The sequence below is a fragment of the Peromyscus californicus genome, unplaced genomic scaffold, assembly GCF_007827085.1.
Source record: "Peromyscus californicus insignis strain IS unplaced genomic scaffold, ASM782708v3 Scaffold_20__1_contigs__length_68692818, whole genome shotgun sequence".
In the NCBI taxonomy this organism is placed as follows: Eukaryota; Metazoa; Chordata; class Mammalia; order Rodentia; family Cricetidae; genus Peromyscus; species Peromyscus californicus.
The window spans coordinates 66,926,476-66,943,979 of record NW_026294503.1 but is presented as its reverse complement, the minus strand read 5'-3'; the positions used below and the strand labels follow the sequence as shown (position 1 = coordinate 66,943,979).

At 59.1% G+C, this 17,504-nt stretch overlaps 1 protein-coding gene and 1 long non-coding RNA gene across 7 annotated transcripts; one reads left to right on the top strand and one right to left on the bottom strand.

The window, feature by feature from the left end:
* Nucleotides 1–66: 66 nt before the first annotated feature.
* Tns2 (tensin 2) lies at nucleotides 67–15,803 on the bottom strand. Of its 6 annotated transcripts, none has more exons than XM_052749034.1 (29): nucleotides 15,716–15,803; nucleotides 11,649–11,757; nucleotides 11,216–11,253; nucleotides 10,265–10,303; nucleotides 9,906–9,944; nucleotides 9,719–9,768; nucleotides 9,347–9,518; nucleotides 8,999–9,049; nucleotides 8,615–8,737; nucleotides 8,464–8,528; nucleotides 7,617–7,700; nucleotides 7,135–7,247; nucleotides 6,985–7,045; nucleotides 6,723–6,798; nucleotides 6,372–6,501; nucleotides 6,209–6,274; nucleotides 6,014–6,127; nucleotides 4,693–5,904; nucleotides 4,420–4,567; nucleotides 3,775–4,328; nucleotides 3,583–3,672; nucleotides 3,182–3,307; nucleotides 2,880–2,972; nucleotides 2,681–2,758; nucleotides 2,438–2,515; nucleotides 1,885–2,053; nucleotides 887–955; nucleotides 742–771; nucleotides 67–630 (listed from the first exon to the last, which is right to left on the bottom strand). In XM_052749034.1, the coding sequence occupies exons 1-29, from the start codon at nucleotides 15,788–15,790 to the stop codon at nucleotides 492–494; spliced, it is 4,191 nt and encodes a 1,396-aa protein (XP_052604994.1). In that variant the 5' UTR covers nucleotides 15,791–15,803; the 3' UTR covers nucleotides 67–491. The 6 variants fall into 6 exon arrangements, with proteins under 6 accessions (XP_052604994.1, XP_052604995.1, XP_052604993.1 ...); XM_052749035.1 differs by lacking the exon at nucleotides 15,716–15,803 and adding an exon at nucleotides 14,004–14,090; XM_052749033.1 differs by lacking the exon at nucleotides 15,716–15,803 and adding an exon at nucleotides 13,123–13,987.
* Nucleotides 15,804–15,819: 16 nt separating this feature from the next.
* LOC128117144 (uncharacterized) lies at nucleotides 15,820–16,603 on the top strand. The gene is made up of 2 exons (XR_008220715.1): nucleotides 15,820–16,223; nucleotides 16,427–16,603. It is a non-coding gene; the product is annotated as an uncharacterized LOC128117144 (long non-coding RNA).
* Nucleotides 16,604–17,504: the final 901 nt, after the last annotated feature.

Sequence of the window (17,504 nt, the reverse complement as noted above, 5' to 3'; positions counted from 1 at the left end):
GGCCAGCAAGGGGATGTCTCTGGGAGATGTGCGATTTCTTCTTCCTATGAAGTAATCAACTCAAAAGTTTATAGAAATTCTTTATTATTACACAAAAATAGACTCTCTTTTTTCCCTCTGTTTGTGTGATCCCACTCTGGTCTCTGTTCAGAGGGGAGGAAGAAAGCTCCCACGCCTCTCCCCTCTCCCACCGTGATGGGACCTGCAGCTGGTTGAGCTGGCAGGACCATTCCCCACCAGGCCTCCACTACTGATAGCTCCTCACGCCTCACACCTGTCTCTGCCATCTGCTCACATGCCAGGTCATCTCACAGGCCCACTCACTTAGCTTAGCAGGCAAGGGCAGGAAAGAACAGTGGCCCAGGCTGGTGCCACTCCCACTTTCGTAGGGTGGGCACCGGCTCCTAGGGCTCCTGGGTCCAGGCCAAGGTAGTGAGAGCTGGGTGCTGGGAGGGTGCAGTGTTGGTGTGGACTCAGCTTGCGGCCCTCCTTCACTTCCTCTGGCCCAGGAGGACTTTGGTGATGAAGGTGACAATTGCGCTGGCCGGCTGGTCTGGGTCAAGCTCCGCAAAGAGGTGGCACACGTTCTCCCAGGGACTTCCTGGCTTCTTGGCCACGAAGCCAAAGATCCTACATGGACAAAGCCAGGGCTGGGCCTTTGCACCCCTTTCGCAGGAGGATGTTGCTGGCCATGTGGGGTGGCTTGTGCCAGGACAGGGTTGGGCTCGCAGGGAGACTTACTTGGAGGTGGTTCCATCTGGGTTGGTCCATCTGTAAAGAGAGAGAGAGACAGCCCTGAAGGAGTACAGCCCAGGACGCGGCTCCTGAAGGGTGAGCTGGGGTTGGCAGGACCACAGGATGGGAAGGGGCTCTGAGGAGGGCTCACCTGCGGTCCTGGGGGTCAGTGCTAGAGAAGGTAATGCTGTTCACTGGGTAATGGCGGCGAAAGAAGAGCCTGTGAGGAGTAGGTTGGGGAAGGAGTGTCACACTTAGAAATCCAGGTTTTGCCAGTGGCGGTGGTGGCGGCAGCAGCGCACACCTTTAGTCCCAGCACTCAGGAGGCAGAGGCAGGCTGATCTCCGAGTTCAAGGCCAGCCTGGTCTACAAAGTGAGTTCCGTCTTGAAAAATCAAGGGGGAAAAAAGAAAAATCCAGGTTTTGAATCTGGAGAGAGAGATGGCTCAGAGGTTAGGAACACTGGCTGTTCTTCCAGAGGACTTGGCTTCAATACCCAGCACCCACATGGTCGCTCACAACTGTTTGTAACTCCAGGGGATACAACACCTCACACAGACACATTCCGGCAAAACACCAGTGCACGTAAAATAACAGTAAACACGTGAACCCAGGTTTCTGGGTTGGGGAGGCGGCCCAGAGGCTGAAGTACTAGCCATGCAGCCAGGAGGGCGAGTCTGAATGCCAGAACCCATAATCTCAGCTTCGGAAGCAGAGACAGAGTCCTAGGAGCAAGCTAGCAACAAGTCTAGCACATCTGTGACTTCTGGGTTTGATGGAGAGACCCTGCCTGCCTCAGTAAGGCGGAAGAGTAACCCAGAGAGATTTTGTTTTTGTTTTTTGTTTTTTCAAGACTCTTTTTTTCAAGATTTCTCTGTAACCCTGACTGGCTGTCCTGGAACTCACTATGTAGACCAGGCTGGCCTCGAACTCAGAGATCCACCTGCCTCTGCCTCCTGAGTATTGGGATAAAAGTCATGTGCCACCACTACTTGGGACCAGAAAGATCTTAATTATCAAACTGGAGCCTTCACACATAAATGCAAACATGTATGTACACACACCACGCACACACATGAAAAGGAAAAAAAAAAAAAATCCAGGCCCCCGGTCGTCCTTGGGACTTCGGGAGGCTGGTGCCTGGGCTTACTTCCTCTGGTTGTCTGTCAGTGTGATGCCTTGAGCTGAAACCTTGAAGTGGACAATGGCTGGGGCTGGGTTGGGGCTGCAGCTCAGAGCTGCAGAGCTGGCCCTGGCCACAGCTTGAGGGCCGGTCAGTGACTCTGTCTCCACGGAGGTCAGGTAGAGCACACTGCAGGCTAAAGAGACAGGAAGTAGGTTGAGCTAGCGTGGCTTTGCCAGGACCAGGAGCTTCTCACCCAATCATCCCGTGCATTTCTCCGATGCGTGCCGTCTGATGCACTAGCATCACGTCCTGGCAAGTTAGAGAGGCAACTCAGACTCCAAGGCGTCTACAGCCAGCAAGAATGGGAGTTCTTGCCTCTGCTGCAGCTGTGACTCCTGTATTGTGCACCCTGAGAACTTCGCCTGTGACCCCCTTCCCTGCCTCCTGGAAAGATGGGGCTCCTCTGCCTTTGCAGGTTAAATGTGTCCTATCTTCCGGGTCTACCTCCCACAGGCCTGTCCATGCCCCTCCCCTCCCTCTGGACCACCAGGGAGAGGGAGGGGGAGCGGTTCTCTACCTGCTCCCTGACGCAGGAGGTCTGCTGCTGTGCTCATGTTGGTGGGCACTGGGGCCTCTGGGGCTTCTTCCAGAGGATCTGAGGAGATGAGGGGCACCAAGGAAGGTCAAGAGGGGGAGGCTTCCTAGGTGCTAGAGGACTTCCTTAGCCACCCTAAGGGAAGCGGGGGTGTTGGGGTTGGAGGGGGGACCCGACCTCTGTATTTGCTGTAGGGGTGGTGGGAGCTGGGGAGATATCACACACCTTTACTGGGGATTTGCAGGCAGCAGGGCAGGGAGATGGGAGAGATGGAATGTTGAGAGACCAGGGCAGAGAGGCTGCCTGAAAGGGGAGGGAAAAAACACCCTGAAGGATGCACGGATAACCAGGGCTTTCTCTCCCGCCCTCTTGAGGCTTCTCCCTTAACCGACCCCTAGAGCCCTCTCAGACTCTTGTTTCTCACCAAAATAGGGCTCAGTAGGACAACCCTTTATCTTCACGCCTTTGGGCCCAGTCTCAATGAGGAAGTGACGAACCAGCTGTTCTGAGGGGTCCCCTGAGAGGAGGGCGGGGTGATGAAAGTGAAGCTTTCCTGGATTCCAGGATCTCAGTCACCCCATCCCACCCCGACTCTTTCCTAGGCTGGGGTGGGGGCTGCTTTCCTTGCCCCTTCCCTTCATGGAGATGTCCTGTGCATCTCTCTGCTCTTGGTTCTGCAGCCTCTCCCCTGTCCACACCTGCTCCCTCAGCTTGAGCAGTCTGTACCTTTCCAGGGCTGGGCGCTGGGTGGGGGTGTAGCCACTTTGAGGGCTAGCCCATAGGCTCCTTGGAATGAATGGCTGTCCCTGATCAGGAAGGCCCCAGGGTCCTTTTCTTTCAGCAGGGCAATGGCTGCAGGGCAAGAGTTAGAGATGGCTGCCGCCCACAGAGCCCCACCGGCAGGGTCCCAAGTCTGTCACTCCAGCAGCTGTGTGGATGGCAGGACGCTGGGACCATGGGTCATAGGACTTACAACTAGTCCGAGGCCAAAGCTTAGAATCACTGCTGGTGAGCAACTTGGCCAAGAGCTGAGACAGAAGGAACCAAAGCCCCCACCAGAGTGAGAGAGCCAAGACAGGCCTTGGAGGTGGGGCAGGATGGGCACACTACCATTTCTGGCTTCATACCTTGGTCCCGGGACAGGTGCGGCTTGTACCAAAACTTGGACGTGTCCTGGACGAACTTGGCGTTGCTTTGGTTCTCCTGTAAAGGGTGCTCTAGGAGAGGGAGGGACTGAGTTCAGACCCCAGGGGTCCCCACGGTCTCTCTCTGGGAGGTGAGGTTCTTTAAAGGACACCTGATGTCCTACACCCTTATACCTGGGGGTTGGGTGACGTCTGGGAGAGGAGGCGCAAAGGTGACATGTTGATTGGCGGCCCTGGCTGGTGGTGATGGCTGTTGCCCAGACCCGGGCAGGTGTCGTTTTTCAGGGAGTGGTGGCTGAGTGGGACCATTGGCATCATAGGAGGCAGCCAGTGGGAAGGCGGGCGTGGACGAGCTCTGGGGTGGCTCTGGGCTGGCCACAAGCCAAGGCATCTGGGTAGGCACAGGAGTAAGGGGGGAGCCATCTGGGCTGTCTGGGGGGCCCCGCCAGGGGGCATGGCGGAGTCCGGGCAAGGTGGTTGGCACAGGACTTCGAGGACTGGCACTGTGGGAGTGACCCCCTGGGCTCCTTTCCTGAGGCCAGCCATTGGGCGAGCTGGGTGGGGAGGTCTGGGAGAAAGGGCTAGGGTCCGGTGGCTCGGGCCTGTTGCTGGCCAGCAGCTCAGGGGCCTTTTCAGTGCCTCCCTGGACAACAGGAGGCAAGGCCTCGCCAGGACTGAGTCTCTGAGTTGGTGCCAAGGAGGGAGACCTGGTATCTGGCCGTCGGGCGCTGCAGGGGGAAATGAAGATGGTCAGACGGCCCTGCTTTGGGCTGCCGACACCCACAGAACGTGCCCAAGCGGCCTGGGCCCCCTGTGTACCTTTCTTTGCCCTGGACTGGGCTGCTGGTGTGCAGGGGCGTGGAGGGCCCAGACAGCTCGGAAGACGCACCGCATTGGGCATCTCGGGGAGACCGAGGCAGTGTGGTGTGCCCACTGGAGCCATCCCTCCAGGATAGCTCAGGTGACTCTGCGGTAGGGAGAGGGGCTCTGTGACCAGGAGCCTGCTTTCTCTCTGTTCCCTCCCGCCATGGCGTCCACAGTAGCATTTAGAATCCTCCTCTGCCCTGGACAGTACCACTCTAGTGTGCTCACCTGTAGCTGTCAAGGGTCCTGTTGCGGCCAGGTGCCCAGGCAATGGGTACTTGTCCCTTCCATCCTCTGCAGGAATCTCATAACCCAGCTTCCTGGACTGCAGGTAGGGTGGACTTGCCGGGGACACGGAGCCAGCCCGTGGTGAGTGGGCACCAGGGCTAGGATACCCTCTGCCCTCGCCTGGGGATCCACAACTGTGAGGTGCCCGGCCATATGCTGGGCAGTAACTGGGAACTGCTCCTCCATAGCCATAGGTTACCAGGGCAGGGTACCCTGGATGCCCATACCTGCCTTCAGGGCATATGGCATAAGAACAGCCATCATGCCCTTCTTCGCCCACCTTGGGTGGCTTCAGGCAGCTGTAGTCAGGCATCGGGGCATGGTGATGCCCACAGGCAGGCACCAGCAGAGGCAACGGGTGTCCAGGCCTCACTGGGTGCAGGAGAGGCTTGCCTGCTTCACTGGCCCACCCCTCTCCAGCTTCCCTCTCTAGTCGCAGTCCATACAGGGCTGCCGTGGGCAGTGCCAGCTTTTCCTCACAGGCTGGGCATGAGCATAAAGCCGGTGCTCCGGGGTCCTCCAGGATCACCACCTCCCGGTAGCCTGCTGAGCGGTAGCCAAAGTCCCCATTGGCTGGTTTCCCTAGCTCAGATGCATAGGGGTATGGCCCTTCTGACAGTGACCTGCAGAGGCGCCTCTTCTCCACAGAGGCTTCTGCGTAGCCCTGGGGGTGTCCCTCATAGCCCCCATAGGGCAGTCTTCGTCTCTCCAGGGTCCCCTCAGGCCGGTAGTAGCCCCCATTGGGGACTGTACAAGGCTCCCGGTAACCTTGCCGGCAGGAACAGTGGCGGCTGAGGCCAGGCCTATGGCCCGGATACACCCCAAGGTGCAGGCCCCCACCTACGGAGGGCTGCTCTTCATCGTCGAGGATGGCCGTCTCACGCCCAGCTCCACGGCCTCCACTGGCCACTCCACAGCCCCCCAGCAGACGATCCAGCTCCTGACGTTCAGCAGTGGTCGGGGGTGGTCGGCCGGGGGATTCTGCTGTGGGTTCTGTGGTGAGTGTGGATGAATGGCCAGAGTCGCTGCTGACAGAGAGCATGGGGGGTGGGGGGAGCTCTGGAGAAGGTGCTGGTGGAGTCTGGCGGGGGGCCCGCTGCACCTGGGCGTAAGGACTGCCATCCAGGGGCCCCCTTGTGTGGGCCAAGGAGCCTGAGTGGAGAAGAATTAGTGAGTGGGGACAGCACTAATGCCCTAGTGTGCCTCCCCCAACAAGCCACAAAGCTCTTATCTCCCGTCTGCCCACCACCACCCCACACACCATCTATGCTGTCCTCGTGGCGCTGGTTGAAATTCTCGTAGGAGTCCCAGCGTACGGCGGGCTCTGCTGTGTTGTAATCCACCGAGACAGAGGGGTCGTTCCGTGGGGTACTGCCTGTGGAAAGCCACCTGGGGGCTGAGGATCAGGGGACCCCCAACACCTTCAGCACCCTACCCCTCCAGCTCCCACTCTTACCTTTGACCTTCTCGGGGCTGGAGGAGAAGACAAACTCCACTGAGGCTTGGAAAGGGAACCGCTCGTCTGTGGAGGTGGTGGTGGTGGTGGTGGTGGTGAGGAGCCAGGCCCTGTTGGCATCCCCTTCCCTGCCCACTTGCCCCTTCACTGGCCTCTGACTCACCAGCCCAGGCCTCATCTAGCTGGTCCTTGGGGAAGGTGAGCCGTGATCCATGGATGGTACACGTGTGGAACTGAACCCGGAACACAAGGGTCCGGTCTGTCCCTTGGCCACCCTTGTGATAGCAGGTCACCTGAAGGAGGGCAGGAGGCTGGGGGTCAGGCCTTCACATCCATTTTGCCTTATTTGTGCCTTTACCCCAAGGGCTGCCAGGTCACAGCTTCTGCAGTGCCCTAATCTCAAGGTGGACTCTCTTGGGATAGCAGGGTAGGATTCCCTTTGATGACTGGTCAGCTGACTACATGGCTAGCAGCCCCACTCCATTGCAGTCCCCACCCTCAGGGTCCCGCTCACCATGACATCGCCTTTGAGGAGGAGAGCTGGTTCTAGGCTGATGCAAAGTTGCTGGGGTCCTGGGCCTGCAATGCGGCTTTGGGCAGAGAGAAGGCAGAACAGTCAGAGGCATCCAGGGAGGGCACAGAGGTGGCTATGCAGAGTCAGCCCCCAGGGGGTACTTCAGCATCCCTGGCTGGAGCCAGAAGGCTGGACCTGGGGAGGCTGGGGGCGGATGCAGCAGGCACAGGCAGGTATCAGGGCCTGGGAACAGAGCACTCACTAGACTCCAGATGTGTAGACCAGCTGCATAGATTGGTAGATCTTGAGGAAGGGCTGGAAGCCTGGAGGGGTGGAGGAGGACGTGAGGGGCATGGGGTGAAGTGGGGCAGGAAGTGGTTGTCCCCGTGGGATACATCTCAGGTGGACTCACCTGTGTTGGGCTCAAAGGCTGGCAGCATGGGCACGGACACATAGTGCAAGAAGAGCGGGCTGCTGTTCATTCTGATGGAGCCAGACAGCAGCCCGCTGAAGTAGCTGACATAGCTGGGGAGACGCCCAGGAAAACATCAGCACCACCGTCCTCACACCAGCTCAACGATGCAGACCCTCCCCCCAGCCTGGGGAGACCTAGAACGTTCTACACTTCAAGGAGGCAAGCTCCGCTCGTCCTGTGACGCCCTTCTTACAAGCCTCTGCTTTACTTTCTTCACAGACCCTATCATCGACTAGAATGATCTAGTCTGTTTACGCACGGCTTCTTGCCTTCCACGCTACTAGCAAAGAGCCACGAGAGCCCGACCCTGTGTGTCCTGAGTTCCCACAACTTGGCGTGGTGCCTGGCTCCCTTGCATTGTGGGATTCAGGTGTGCTGCCTGAGCCAGAGTATCTGCCCTTCCCCACTGGGCTGCTCACCGGCGCTGGGATGGCTGCAGTTCGGTGGCCACCTTGTCCTCACAGAATTTTCTCATGGTGAGAGTTGCCAGTGCCTGGTCTGCCCTGGGGAGAGCAGGGCAGGTGGGGATGCTTAGGGATCAGTCTCATTCTGGCCTTCCATGCCTAAGCCCCAGGTCTGGGAAGGAGGAACCATGAGATCCCTCAGTGCAGAGGGGACCCCCGTGGAGAAGAGAGCTAGAAGCCCTGTAGTACAGTTTCCCAGTTGTTGGGCCTCAGGCAACTGTTCCCCGAATCTGACTTTCCTCATCTGTAAAATGGGGCAGTTAGACAAGCTAATGGGCTGAGTGGTGTCCCTCCCCCAGAGAAATGTACCTCAGATGGGGCCTTATTTAGAAAGAGGGTCTCTGCAGACGTGATTAGATAGGTTAAGCTGAGATCATGCAGGAGCATCAGGGGGATTGGTCCTTAGAAGAGGAGAAACAGAAACAGACGCACAAAGAGAACACCATGTGATGATGAACGCCGCTGCAAGCCAAGAGCTGCCAAGAATTGCCAGCCACCACCAGAAGCTGGAAAGAGGCAAGGAAGGAGTCTGCCTAGAGTCACAGAGAGAGCAAAGGCCTGCTGACACCCTGACTTTGGAGTGTTAACATCTTAGAACTGGGAGACAGTTATCTTCAGCCAGTTTGTGGCGTTCCTGCTGACAGCCCTAGGAAACTAGCCCAGCTCATCTGTTGGAGAGGGCTGGGCACCCAAGTGGAGACAGGTGGTATCACACCAAGTTTATAGTGTAGGACCCTCTGACTACAGGGAGAAGCTCAGACAGAGCCAGAAGAGGGAGGGCCGCCGGGCCAGGGTAACTCACCCTGCAGAGATCCTGCTATAATGCATATAGGCAGAGACAATGACGCCGAGCTTGCCCTTGCTCCCCTGAGAGAGAAAGAGGGAGGGTTGTGGGACCTGTGAGTTCTAGGTGGAGGCTGCCTCAGCCCTATGACCCCAAGGTCCCAGCCCACCTTGCAGTACAACACAACCACGTGCTGAGGGTCAGCACTGAGCCATGTCTCCATGGCTTTGCAGATGGAACACAGTTTGTCCAGAGGCGGGGCATGCAGCTCAGGCCAGCCAAAGTCCTGCACCTGGGGAAGTAGAGGGTACAACTGTGTGTATGGGGGCAGGAACAGGAGGTGAGGGGGATCACAAGGGGCCCCGAGGCAAGGTGGGGCTTCTAGCCGTCAGTCACCAGTAGCCTGGACACTTCTCAGCCATACTACACCACGTTTTCAGGTATCTTAAATGGTATGTCATCTCGGAGAGTGCTTAAGAGTAAAGTGGAGGTCAACTGCTGCTAATCACAAGGAGGCAGAGTCTTCTCACAGGGTTGGTCATTTTCCCCCTACCTTAGGGTTCAGGCGGGTCAGGTCATGCCGTTTCTCTGAAAGGTTGAAGAGCTGAAATAAAGGGAAGCCTTAATAAATAAAGGCAACCTCAGACAGTGGTGCTGGAGGCGGGCCCTCAAGGAGAACCTTACTCTGAAACTGCAGTCCTCCCTCCGGAGCTGGATTCTCCGGAGCTGCTGCGTGCGGGACTGAGCTCAGGCTCCGCCTCGCCCGCCCCGCCCCGCCTTTGCACACTAACACCGCCCTCTGCCAGTCCCATCTCAGGGATGGATGGCAAACAGTAGCCTTGCCTATTTGGACCTCCCAGCCTTCTTCTCATTGGTTGACTCTGGCCGACCCGCGCCTCACCAGGTACTTGTCCCGGTGCTTGGACTGCAGCACGTGGGCTAGCTCGCGCAGGTGGCCCCGGTGTCGCTGCTCGTCCGGCCGTGCGGGGAAAGCCGCAGCCAAGATCCGCTCGGTCACGTAGGTGAGGTCCAAGTCCCAGCGACGCTCCATGAGCGGATCCAGGCTGAAGCTCCTGCGCGAAGTCGCAAAGCTGACTTAGGGAACAGAGGCGAGGCGCCCCACGGGGCTAGTATAATGAGAAGGGTCTTGGGGAGCGCTGGGAGGCCTGCTAACTCCTGAGGGTGCGTGGTCCGGAGGGGGAGCACTGACATGAGCTGAGTGGGGGGTCCGGGGGAGAGTGCCCACGTGGGGTCGCCGGGCGCCCTCACTCACCTGGGTAGGGTGCTGCGTTGCTTGGAGTGGTTCAGAGACTTGGTGGACCCCTGGTGGATGAGAGACCGTAGTAGACATCTGTCCGGATGTCTCTCCTCTAGGCTTCCCAGTCCAAAGTTCCACAAACCGTGGTCTCCCCAGAGCTACCCACGCGCCCCTCCCCGCCCAGGCCCCTAGCATCCTTTACCAGGTGTTCTATGCGCCGGACCGGGGCCGTGTTTCTCCGCTAGAAGAGGGAGGTGGGGGAGGAAATGGGAGTGGTTAGGGCCAGGGCAATGACTAGTCTGGACCTGGGGGTGGGGGTGGGAGGGCATGTCTGCGTCTACTCCCTGGGGTAAAAGAGAGGACTCCAGCCCCCCCCCCCCCCCCCAGCAGGCCCTAGTAGACAATGACAGCGAAGAGCTAGAAGTCATCTGTTCGGATGGCTGACCAATAACCACAGCGCTCAGTTCTAGGTAACCTCCTGGAGACCCGCTCCGAGACCACCAGACCTCTGGACGCTAGTCAGGTTCCTGCCTTCCCTGCCCCATCCTAGAGTACACTCACCAGCTCCGCAGGGGGCAAGGCCTGACAGGATGAGGTCACCTGGAGGGAGATGGGAGTAAGGGACGGAGCGGGTGAAATGGGGTGCCCGGCTTCAGCAGGGAGGTGGAGGGCTGGCTGTCAGCTGATGAGTCCAGGCTCCAGTGGAGGTTCCGCTATTTAAGGGAGCCTTGCTGCTGGCCTCCCGGTCCCCCACCTCTCAGGCACCCTGCTTGTTGCTCTTGGCTCTCAGCCCCCTGCCCAAACAGACCCCCATTCATCCAGCTGCAGGACAGGAGTTATATATAGAGGCAGGCAGGCAATGGCCAGGGGTGGACACTAGCCTCTTTCACCGTTGAGACCCCACCCATGGGCACATACTCCCCCAAGCTAACTTGAGGCCCTGGGACTGACTACCCCCTGCACTGAAGGCTGAGAACCAGGAATGTTCCTCAGAGATGGGGCTGCCTTGGTGGACAGTGGGTACTACCTACAGTATGTATGTACGTGAAGAGGCCCAGCCCTTCCAGCACCCAGGATAAGATCAACTCAGGCATCCTGAGGACCCTTCCCCAGAGGAAAGGCACAGCCTAGCCCCGTGCCTGGTCTCTGAAATCCTGCTCCCTCTCTATCCACTCCGCCCTTCCTCCTCCTCCTTCTCCACCCCCCCGCCCCCCCCCCCATCCTCTCACCAGCTGCAGCCTGGGCACAGCACCAAGACAAACGCTGTCTCACTGTCCACCCTCCTAGGCCAACCCTCCAGGGGTGGAGTAGGGTGGTTCTTAAAGGGCCCAGCACAACACCCCTGCCACACAGGAGGGGTCTCTAGGAATGACATGGGACTGAGTGGAAGAACCATGCCAGTGTGGCTAAAGAAGACTGTCTGTCTGGGCAGTGAAAGGACTCGATCCCCCTCAGCTAGTGTCTGGGCAGTGAAAGGACTCCATCCCCCCTCAGCTAGGACCAGGTACCCACCTTTGCTTCGCATTTTCTGTGTGTGGCCACCTTGCAGACTAGAGAGGGAAGGGAGGAAAGGGGTTAGCAGAGGCTTATGGGAGCAGGGAAAGGGCCATCCTCCACTTCCCCAGGTCCTGAAAGCCAACCCTGGGGCAACACTAGATTGCCGGAGTTGTGAGCAGGGCAGCGTATCAACAGGTTCTGCTCCGGAGTCAGGGAAGAGGGCCAGAGGTTGTGGCCTAGGACGAATGGAGGTGAGGAGGGAGGAAAGCCCCTAATCATAGGTGAGGATGGGAAGGTGGCAGAGTCACAAATCTCCTGAGCTGTGGCAAGGTGGATGTTTCGGTGAGAGAGGGCATTGTTTCTGCTCTGTGAATCTGCCTGCTCCTGGAGCCGCACAGCACAGTGGCATTGAGTGGAGGGCTCAGAGTACACGGGAAGAGCACCTCACCTCGGCACGAGACACCGGTCCCATCGATGGTCACTTTACACACCGCACACACTGGAGCTTTCTTCCGGAAAACCTTCTCCCGGAAGCTGTGTGGTTCTGCTTTCCTAGGCTGCGGGTGGGATGACAGACAGACAGAGGTATGAGTTCCTAGTGGGCCCATCTCCAAGGCTGGGTAGGAACCTTGCCTTAGAACAACGCTGCTTCCCTGTCTTCTAGCTCAAAGCCTCTGAACTCTCAGGCACACTTGGCCACAGCTGTTTCAGGGTAGTCATGGGGCCTGTCCTCTACAGGGCTTGGAATGTGACCCCTTGCGTCACCTTGGCTGGGTCAACTCCTCCCTAAGGGATCACTTGGGCCCCTCACGTGGCGCTGCTATGTGATGTCCTGGTCACTGCCACTTCAAATGTGAGGGCTTTCCGAACCTTGGCAGAGTGGGGGGGAGGGGGGTCTGACTCTCTCCCCATCCTGCCCTCCCCAGATGAGGCTTGTGTACTGTGAGCTGACAGCCCAGACACACATGCACATTGTCACATAACACCCAGACTGGCTTCAGCCAGTCCTGAGCCCCTGGCTCTCAGTGTCCCCACGCTCCAGGCAGCTGACATGCCCTCCCTCCTCCATGGTCAGAACAACATGTTTACTCTTTGTGCTTGGAGGCAGCCAGGCAGCAGTTGTATGAGACGGGGGTGGCCATGCTGGAAGGAGGGCTGACAGTAGGGACAGACAAGCAGCTGTCTTGCTGCCTCTGTATGTCCCCTCCCCACCCAGTGGTAGCGAGGCCAGCAGCTGGGCAGCTTCCAGCCGCCCAGGCCTACTTCAGTCCCTCCCACCCTGGTCCATCCCGCCCACCCTGTGTCTGTGGACAGTCTCCCTCCATGTGCGTTTTTCACCTCTGTATTCAAGCTCCCGCTGTTCCCTCCTCCCCCTGGATCTGCCCACCACAGCGTTAACGCCTTCGAAAGAAAGCAAAGCGGGAGGACGGCGGCGATGACATGGGGCAGCTTTGGTCCCTCGACTCTCCAGAACGCCTCTGGACTGGAGGTGGGACCCGCTGGGACCCTGGGACTCACTTGTTGATAACATCATGCGCAGATGACGTCAGTGGAAGGCAAACTCCCAGCTCGAGTGCCTGGAGCCCTGGCCTCCTCCCTACCCTTCACTGCCTTCTCCCCATCCCTTTACTCTCAAGCTTCCCTGGGAGGTCAGGACTTACGTTCTTAGCCCCCCCCCACCCCCCCGGGCTTACACAAGTTCAAGCCGGGAAATACATAGAGATGGAAATACACTGAGGCAGGATCACACTACCACCTTGGCCACCTCAGGGGGCCAGAAGAATGAGGGGGAATACTGAGGCAGGGTGAGGAGCAGGAGAAGAGGCTGAGACTAGCAAGAGGGTCTGGCCTGAGTCCTGACCCTCCCCCCTTGTCCTCACCTCCACCCTCCCCACCTTCGCCCAGCTGGTGGGCACTCCTACCCTGCTGGTGGCCCGGCTGCTGTCCCTCTTCCCCAGGGCTCTGAGCAACCTTTCCACCGGGCCGCTGGACTTCATGGTGTCTGGCTGGCTGCGCTCTTGGCTGCAGGGCCTGAACAATGCTGGGGCCTGGCCTGGGGCTTCCTGGAAGCAGCCTGGCCGAGGCAGCCGCTTCCCTTGGGTGGAGGGGAGGCTGTCTGGCTGGTGTGTGGAGAAGCCTGGCCCTGGAAGTGGAGGGAAGTGCAGGCGGGAAGGGGGCAGGTCGCTGCTCCAGGAAGTGGGGTGGGGGAGGATGTGGGGGAGGCCAGGAGATCAGATTCCCAGGATCTACCCTGCTGGGAGTGTCAGCCCAAGATCTTTGGCTCTCCCCATCTTCTCTGGAACTGCCTCTCACCCGGTGGGCCACCCTGTGTAGGGGTCTGTGGTCCTGAGATCCAGCCCTGGAATCAGCCAGCGGGGCAGGGTGGGAATTCAGGTCTCAGGGCAGGGCTCGAGGGCCAGAGGAGAACACTGTGTCCCTAGCCAGTCTCTAGCCTGGACTCTTATGCTCCCTTGGGACTTCCTGTGGGAAGGGAGTGGAGCTGGGAACCAGTACCCCTGGCAGCCCAGGACTCAAAATCCTCAGGGTGAAAGAAAGTAGGAATGAAGGCCAACTTCCTTGTTAGACGGGAAAGGATCATGCAGTGCCCTCCTCAAGGCCAAGTTCCAGCCAGAAGGCCCAGCTGCCCACAGTAGTGGTCCATCCTGCTGCAGCCCAAAGCAGTGGAAGGCACCACCTGAAGACCCCAGCTACTGTGCTCCGGATAAAACTCACAGCTTCTGGCTTAGTCCCCTGCACCCGGGGACCCCTCCCACCCACCCATCCACCGAAACCTGAGCACTACCTTCATGGCTCTTCTGGGCCTGGTTCTCCTTCCTCTGTGGCTGTCACTGGGCCTGAGGACTGGACAGGAGGGCCCCCTCCCAACACATACTCCACCCCCTCTAGGGCCTCCTGCTTCCCTCCTGGGAATAGGGCCAACTTCCTGTCCCAGGAGTCAAGGGAAGGAGGTGGATGGGGCCTTGGAAAGGATGGAACAATCTTCCTAAACAAGGGTCAATGGCCTGGGGGTTCTCAGCCAGCGCCCTGGACAGCAGCCTTTGGAATGCTGTAGCTGTCACTTGAAAGAATGCACAACGTTGTCATCATCGTCATTTGCACGGTATTTACTGAATGCCCCAGCGAGACTCCTCTGCCTCATGCTCCCTGGGACACCTCAGAAGACCTATCAGTCCCAGGAAGCCTCTTCTTACATGCTCCAGTTCTCGAGGAAGCCTGTCACCTGTGTACCCTGGCTAGAAGGTGGCACCTGAGTGGCAAGGTGTGTGCCCCCATCCTGTAACTGGAGAGCGCCAGTGGCTCTGTAATCCCTACCCGAGTCCTGGCTGTGTCCCAGGACATTCCAGGCCAATGGCCAGGTGGGCAACTGGGCCTGGCCTTATTCAGCACCCGGCCCTGCTGGGGGAGATGGGTCATCGTCGTGCCTGGGTGAGTGTGGCTTCTCCCTTCCAGTATTTTTCCTCTGCACCTATGGCACATAGCCCTACTTCTTCAAGTCCTACTTTTAAGTCCCCTCCTCTGGGAAAGGTCCCCAAACATCCTCCAGCCCCCTTGAACTTTCACTGCCCACCCAGACCTAGAAAAGTGTCCATTCAATGACCGCAACAGGAGCTGTGGGCTAAGTAAGCACTATGTGGGCTGGTCAAGAGCCCTGCGGGGAGTGGGGTACTTCTGGAAGGAGATGGGGGCAACCTATGCCTGAGGGACGGCTGGGATGGCATTACCAGAGCCTGTGGATCCTCACTTCCCACCTCCTGCCTGGAATATTCCAGAGCTTTTTTTTTTTTGCTTCTCCTCAGCAGGGCCCCCTCTTACTCTGAAGCCTGGGGTTTGTTTGGAGAAACCCCTCCACCCACCCACACACCCCTCCTTCCTGGAAATAGCTGTGGTTGGATGAGAAGCTGGGAGCTGGGCCACAGAGAAGTGAGGCCCAGGAAAGACGGGAGGGGAATGGAGGTAGGATTCAAGGGTGTATCCAAAGGGACCTAGGGGGTGTTTAGGCAGGGCAGAAGTAGAAGAGGGTATAGGAGGGATCAGCTTCATCTGTGCCTGCACTGTGCCTCAATGTCCCAGACAGGGAACACGAGAAGAAAAACGCTTGCATGCCCTCTGCCAGGCCAGGGCCGGGGCACAGCTGCCAGCTGCCACGGGCATCTTGTGCTCCAAGTGCGCTTGTCTGACCTGGGGATGCACGCAGAGAGTGGCCCGACCCAACCGTAGTGCGCAGTGAGTCGCGGGAAGGCGTGGCGGCCTGAGCTTAGGACCACAGCCGTGCCCCGCCCCCTGGTCACCTCCAGGATCTCCACCTGCCCCCTAGCTCACCGCGACCCGGAGGGCGCTGGCCGGAGTCCCAGCCTCGGGGCTCCTGCCGCGCCCGGTGTTCCCGGACCCCCGGTGGCTCCGCGCCCCCTGGCGCCCGCCCCCGGGCTCGGGCCGCGCGCTGTGACGCAGAGGGCCGCCGCCCGCGTTCCCGCTCGGCGTGGCGCGGCCACTCACCTGTGGGGGGCGCCCGGAGGGCCGGGGGCGCGGCGGGCCGGGGCAGCAGCAGGGGGCGCCCCCGGGCCAGCCCATCCCGGCCGGCCGCGCCGCGACACGCGGAGGCGGCGGCGGGCGGCGGCGGCAGCGGCGGCGGGCCGGGCACTCAGCTGGCTCCCTCCCTCCCTCCCTCCGCGCCCTGCGCCCGCCACCTCCTCCCGCCCTCTGGCTCCCTCCTTCTTCCCGGGCTCCAATCGCCACCTTCCACCCGCTCCCCGCCCGCGCCGCCTCCTTTCTCCCTCCTCTCCTCCCACTGTCCTTCCCGCGAACGGCTCAGCTCGCGGAGGCAGGCTCCAGCCGAGACGCGCAGACGGACGGAGCTGGCAGCCCGAGCCGGGGAGGGACTGGCAGCCAGATCCCCGGGAAGTCTCAGACCGAGAGGCTGCAGAGGGAGAGGGACGCGGGCGCAGAGAGCCGCGTGAGCCGCACAGACTCCTAAAAGAAGGTGGACACAGATCCTAAAAGAAGGGTACAGAGAACAGCGGGGGGGCTCGGCATCTCCGCCGCCTCCTTAACGCCCCGAGCCGGATGCGGGATCTCGTCTGAACCAGGCCTGGCCTGGTGGGGGCGCCAGACTTAGACACCCAATGTTACCGGTGTCCCCGGTCGTAGGACCCCGCTTGCTGGTGCTCTGCCCCACGGGAGCTGTCTGTGTCATCTTTTCTCCCAAAGGACTCAGGGCTGAGGACCCACAGAAGGTTCAAGACTCCCACCCCTGGACGGCTTCAGTCATCGCCCCGGAGTTCTTGGGGTTTCCCAATGCAAGTTCTTCTGATGGTGTAATCCCATTCCCTTCTTTTAAAGGCTGATGTTGGATAGGAACGTCTGGAATTAAACTAATGGGCCGTGGTGCTGGTTTGAGTTGTGACGCTCGGAGGGGAAGGTGGAGGGTAGGGATGTGGTCCTAGAGTCTTTGAACCTACTGCCGTTCCCACCTTCCCAGCATTCTTTAGCAGATCCTAAACTCTTCTGCAGTTACCCTCCCCACTGGAATTTCCATAATGGAAGTTGGTGGAGCCAGAGGATCTCCATGCTGAGAAGTGGGAAGTGCCTGGAGTTCAAGGCTAGGGTAGGTGCCCAAAGCAACCCAGCACTCCCTGCTCAAGCCCTCTGGGTCTGCCTGCCTGCCCCATCTCAGCAGAGTTCTGGGCTCATCCTGCCTCTGGCAAAGGCTGTGTTTGGCGGTCTGGTTCTGATTACTGGGGGATGGAGTACCTGACTCTAATCTGGCAGCTGGGAAGAGGCTGGAAGCAAGGCTACGGTTCTTACTGTCCAGTGGCTGGACTCCTGGGGGACCAGAGGAAGAGCTGGAGAGGCGCTGGGAGGGAGGGGTCGCACTGGCGGTGGAGAGAGAGAGCAGCAGAGGTTAGAAGACAGTGGCAGGGACTGGAGGCTGAGGGTCATGCTGTGGCGAGATTAGATTATGCAATTAACCTGCAATATGAAAATATACTTATTTGATGCCTGCAGCTAGCTCTTTTAACATCCAGACCTTTTCAGAATGTCCCGGGCTTTAGCTGGAACTCGCTTTGTAGACCAGGCTGGCCTTGAACTCACAGAGATCCAACTACTTCTACCTCCCGAGTGCTGGGATCAAAGGCAGGGACCACCTCCGAGGGGTGGATATAGGTTTTAATTGATAACGTCACCAGTGAGTGAGCAAGATTGATTGGACTAGAACTTCACACCAGGCTGGTATCCTACCCTGCCTAAGCAGCCACCAAGAGGAACTTGAAAGGTTCCTAGAAAT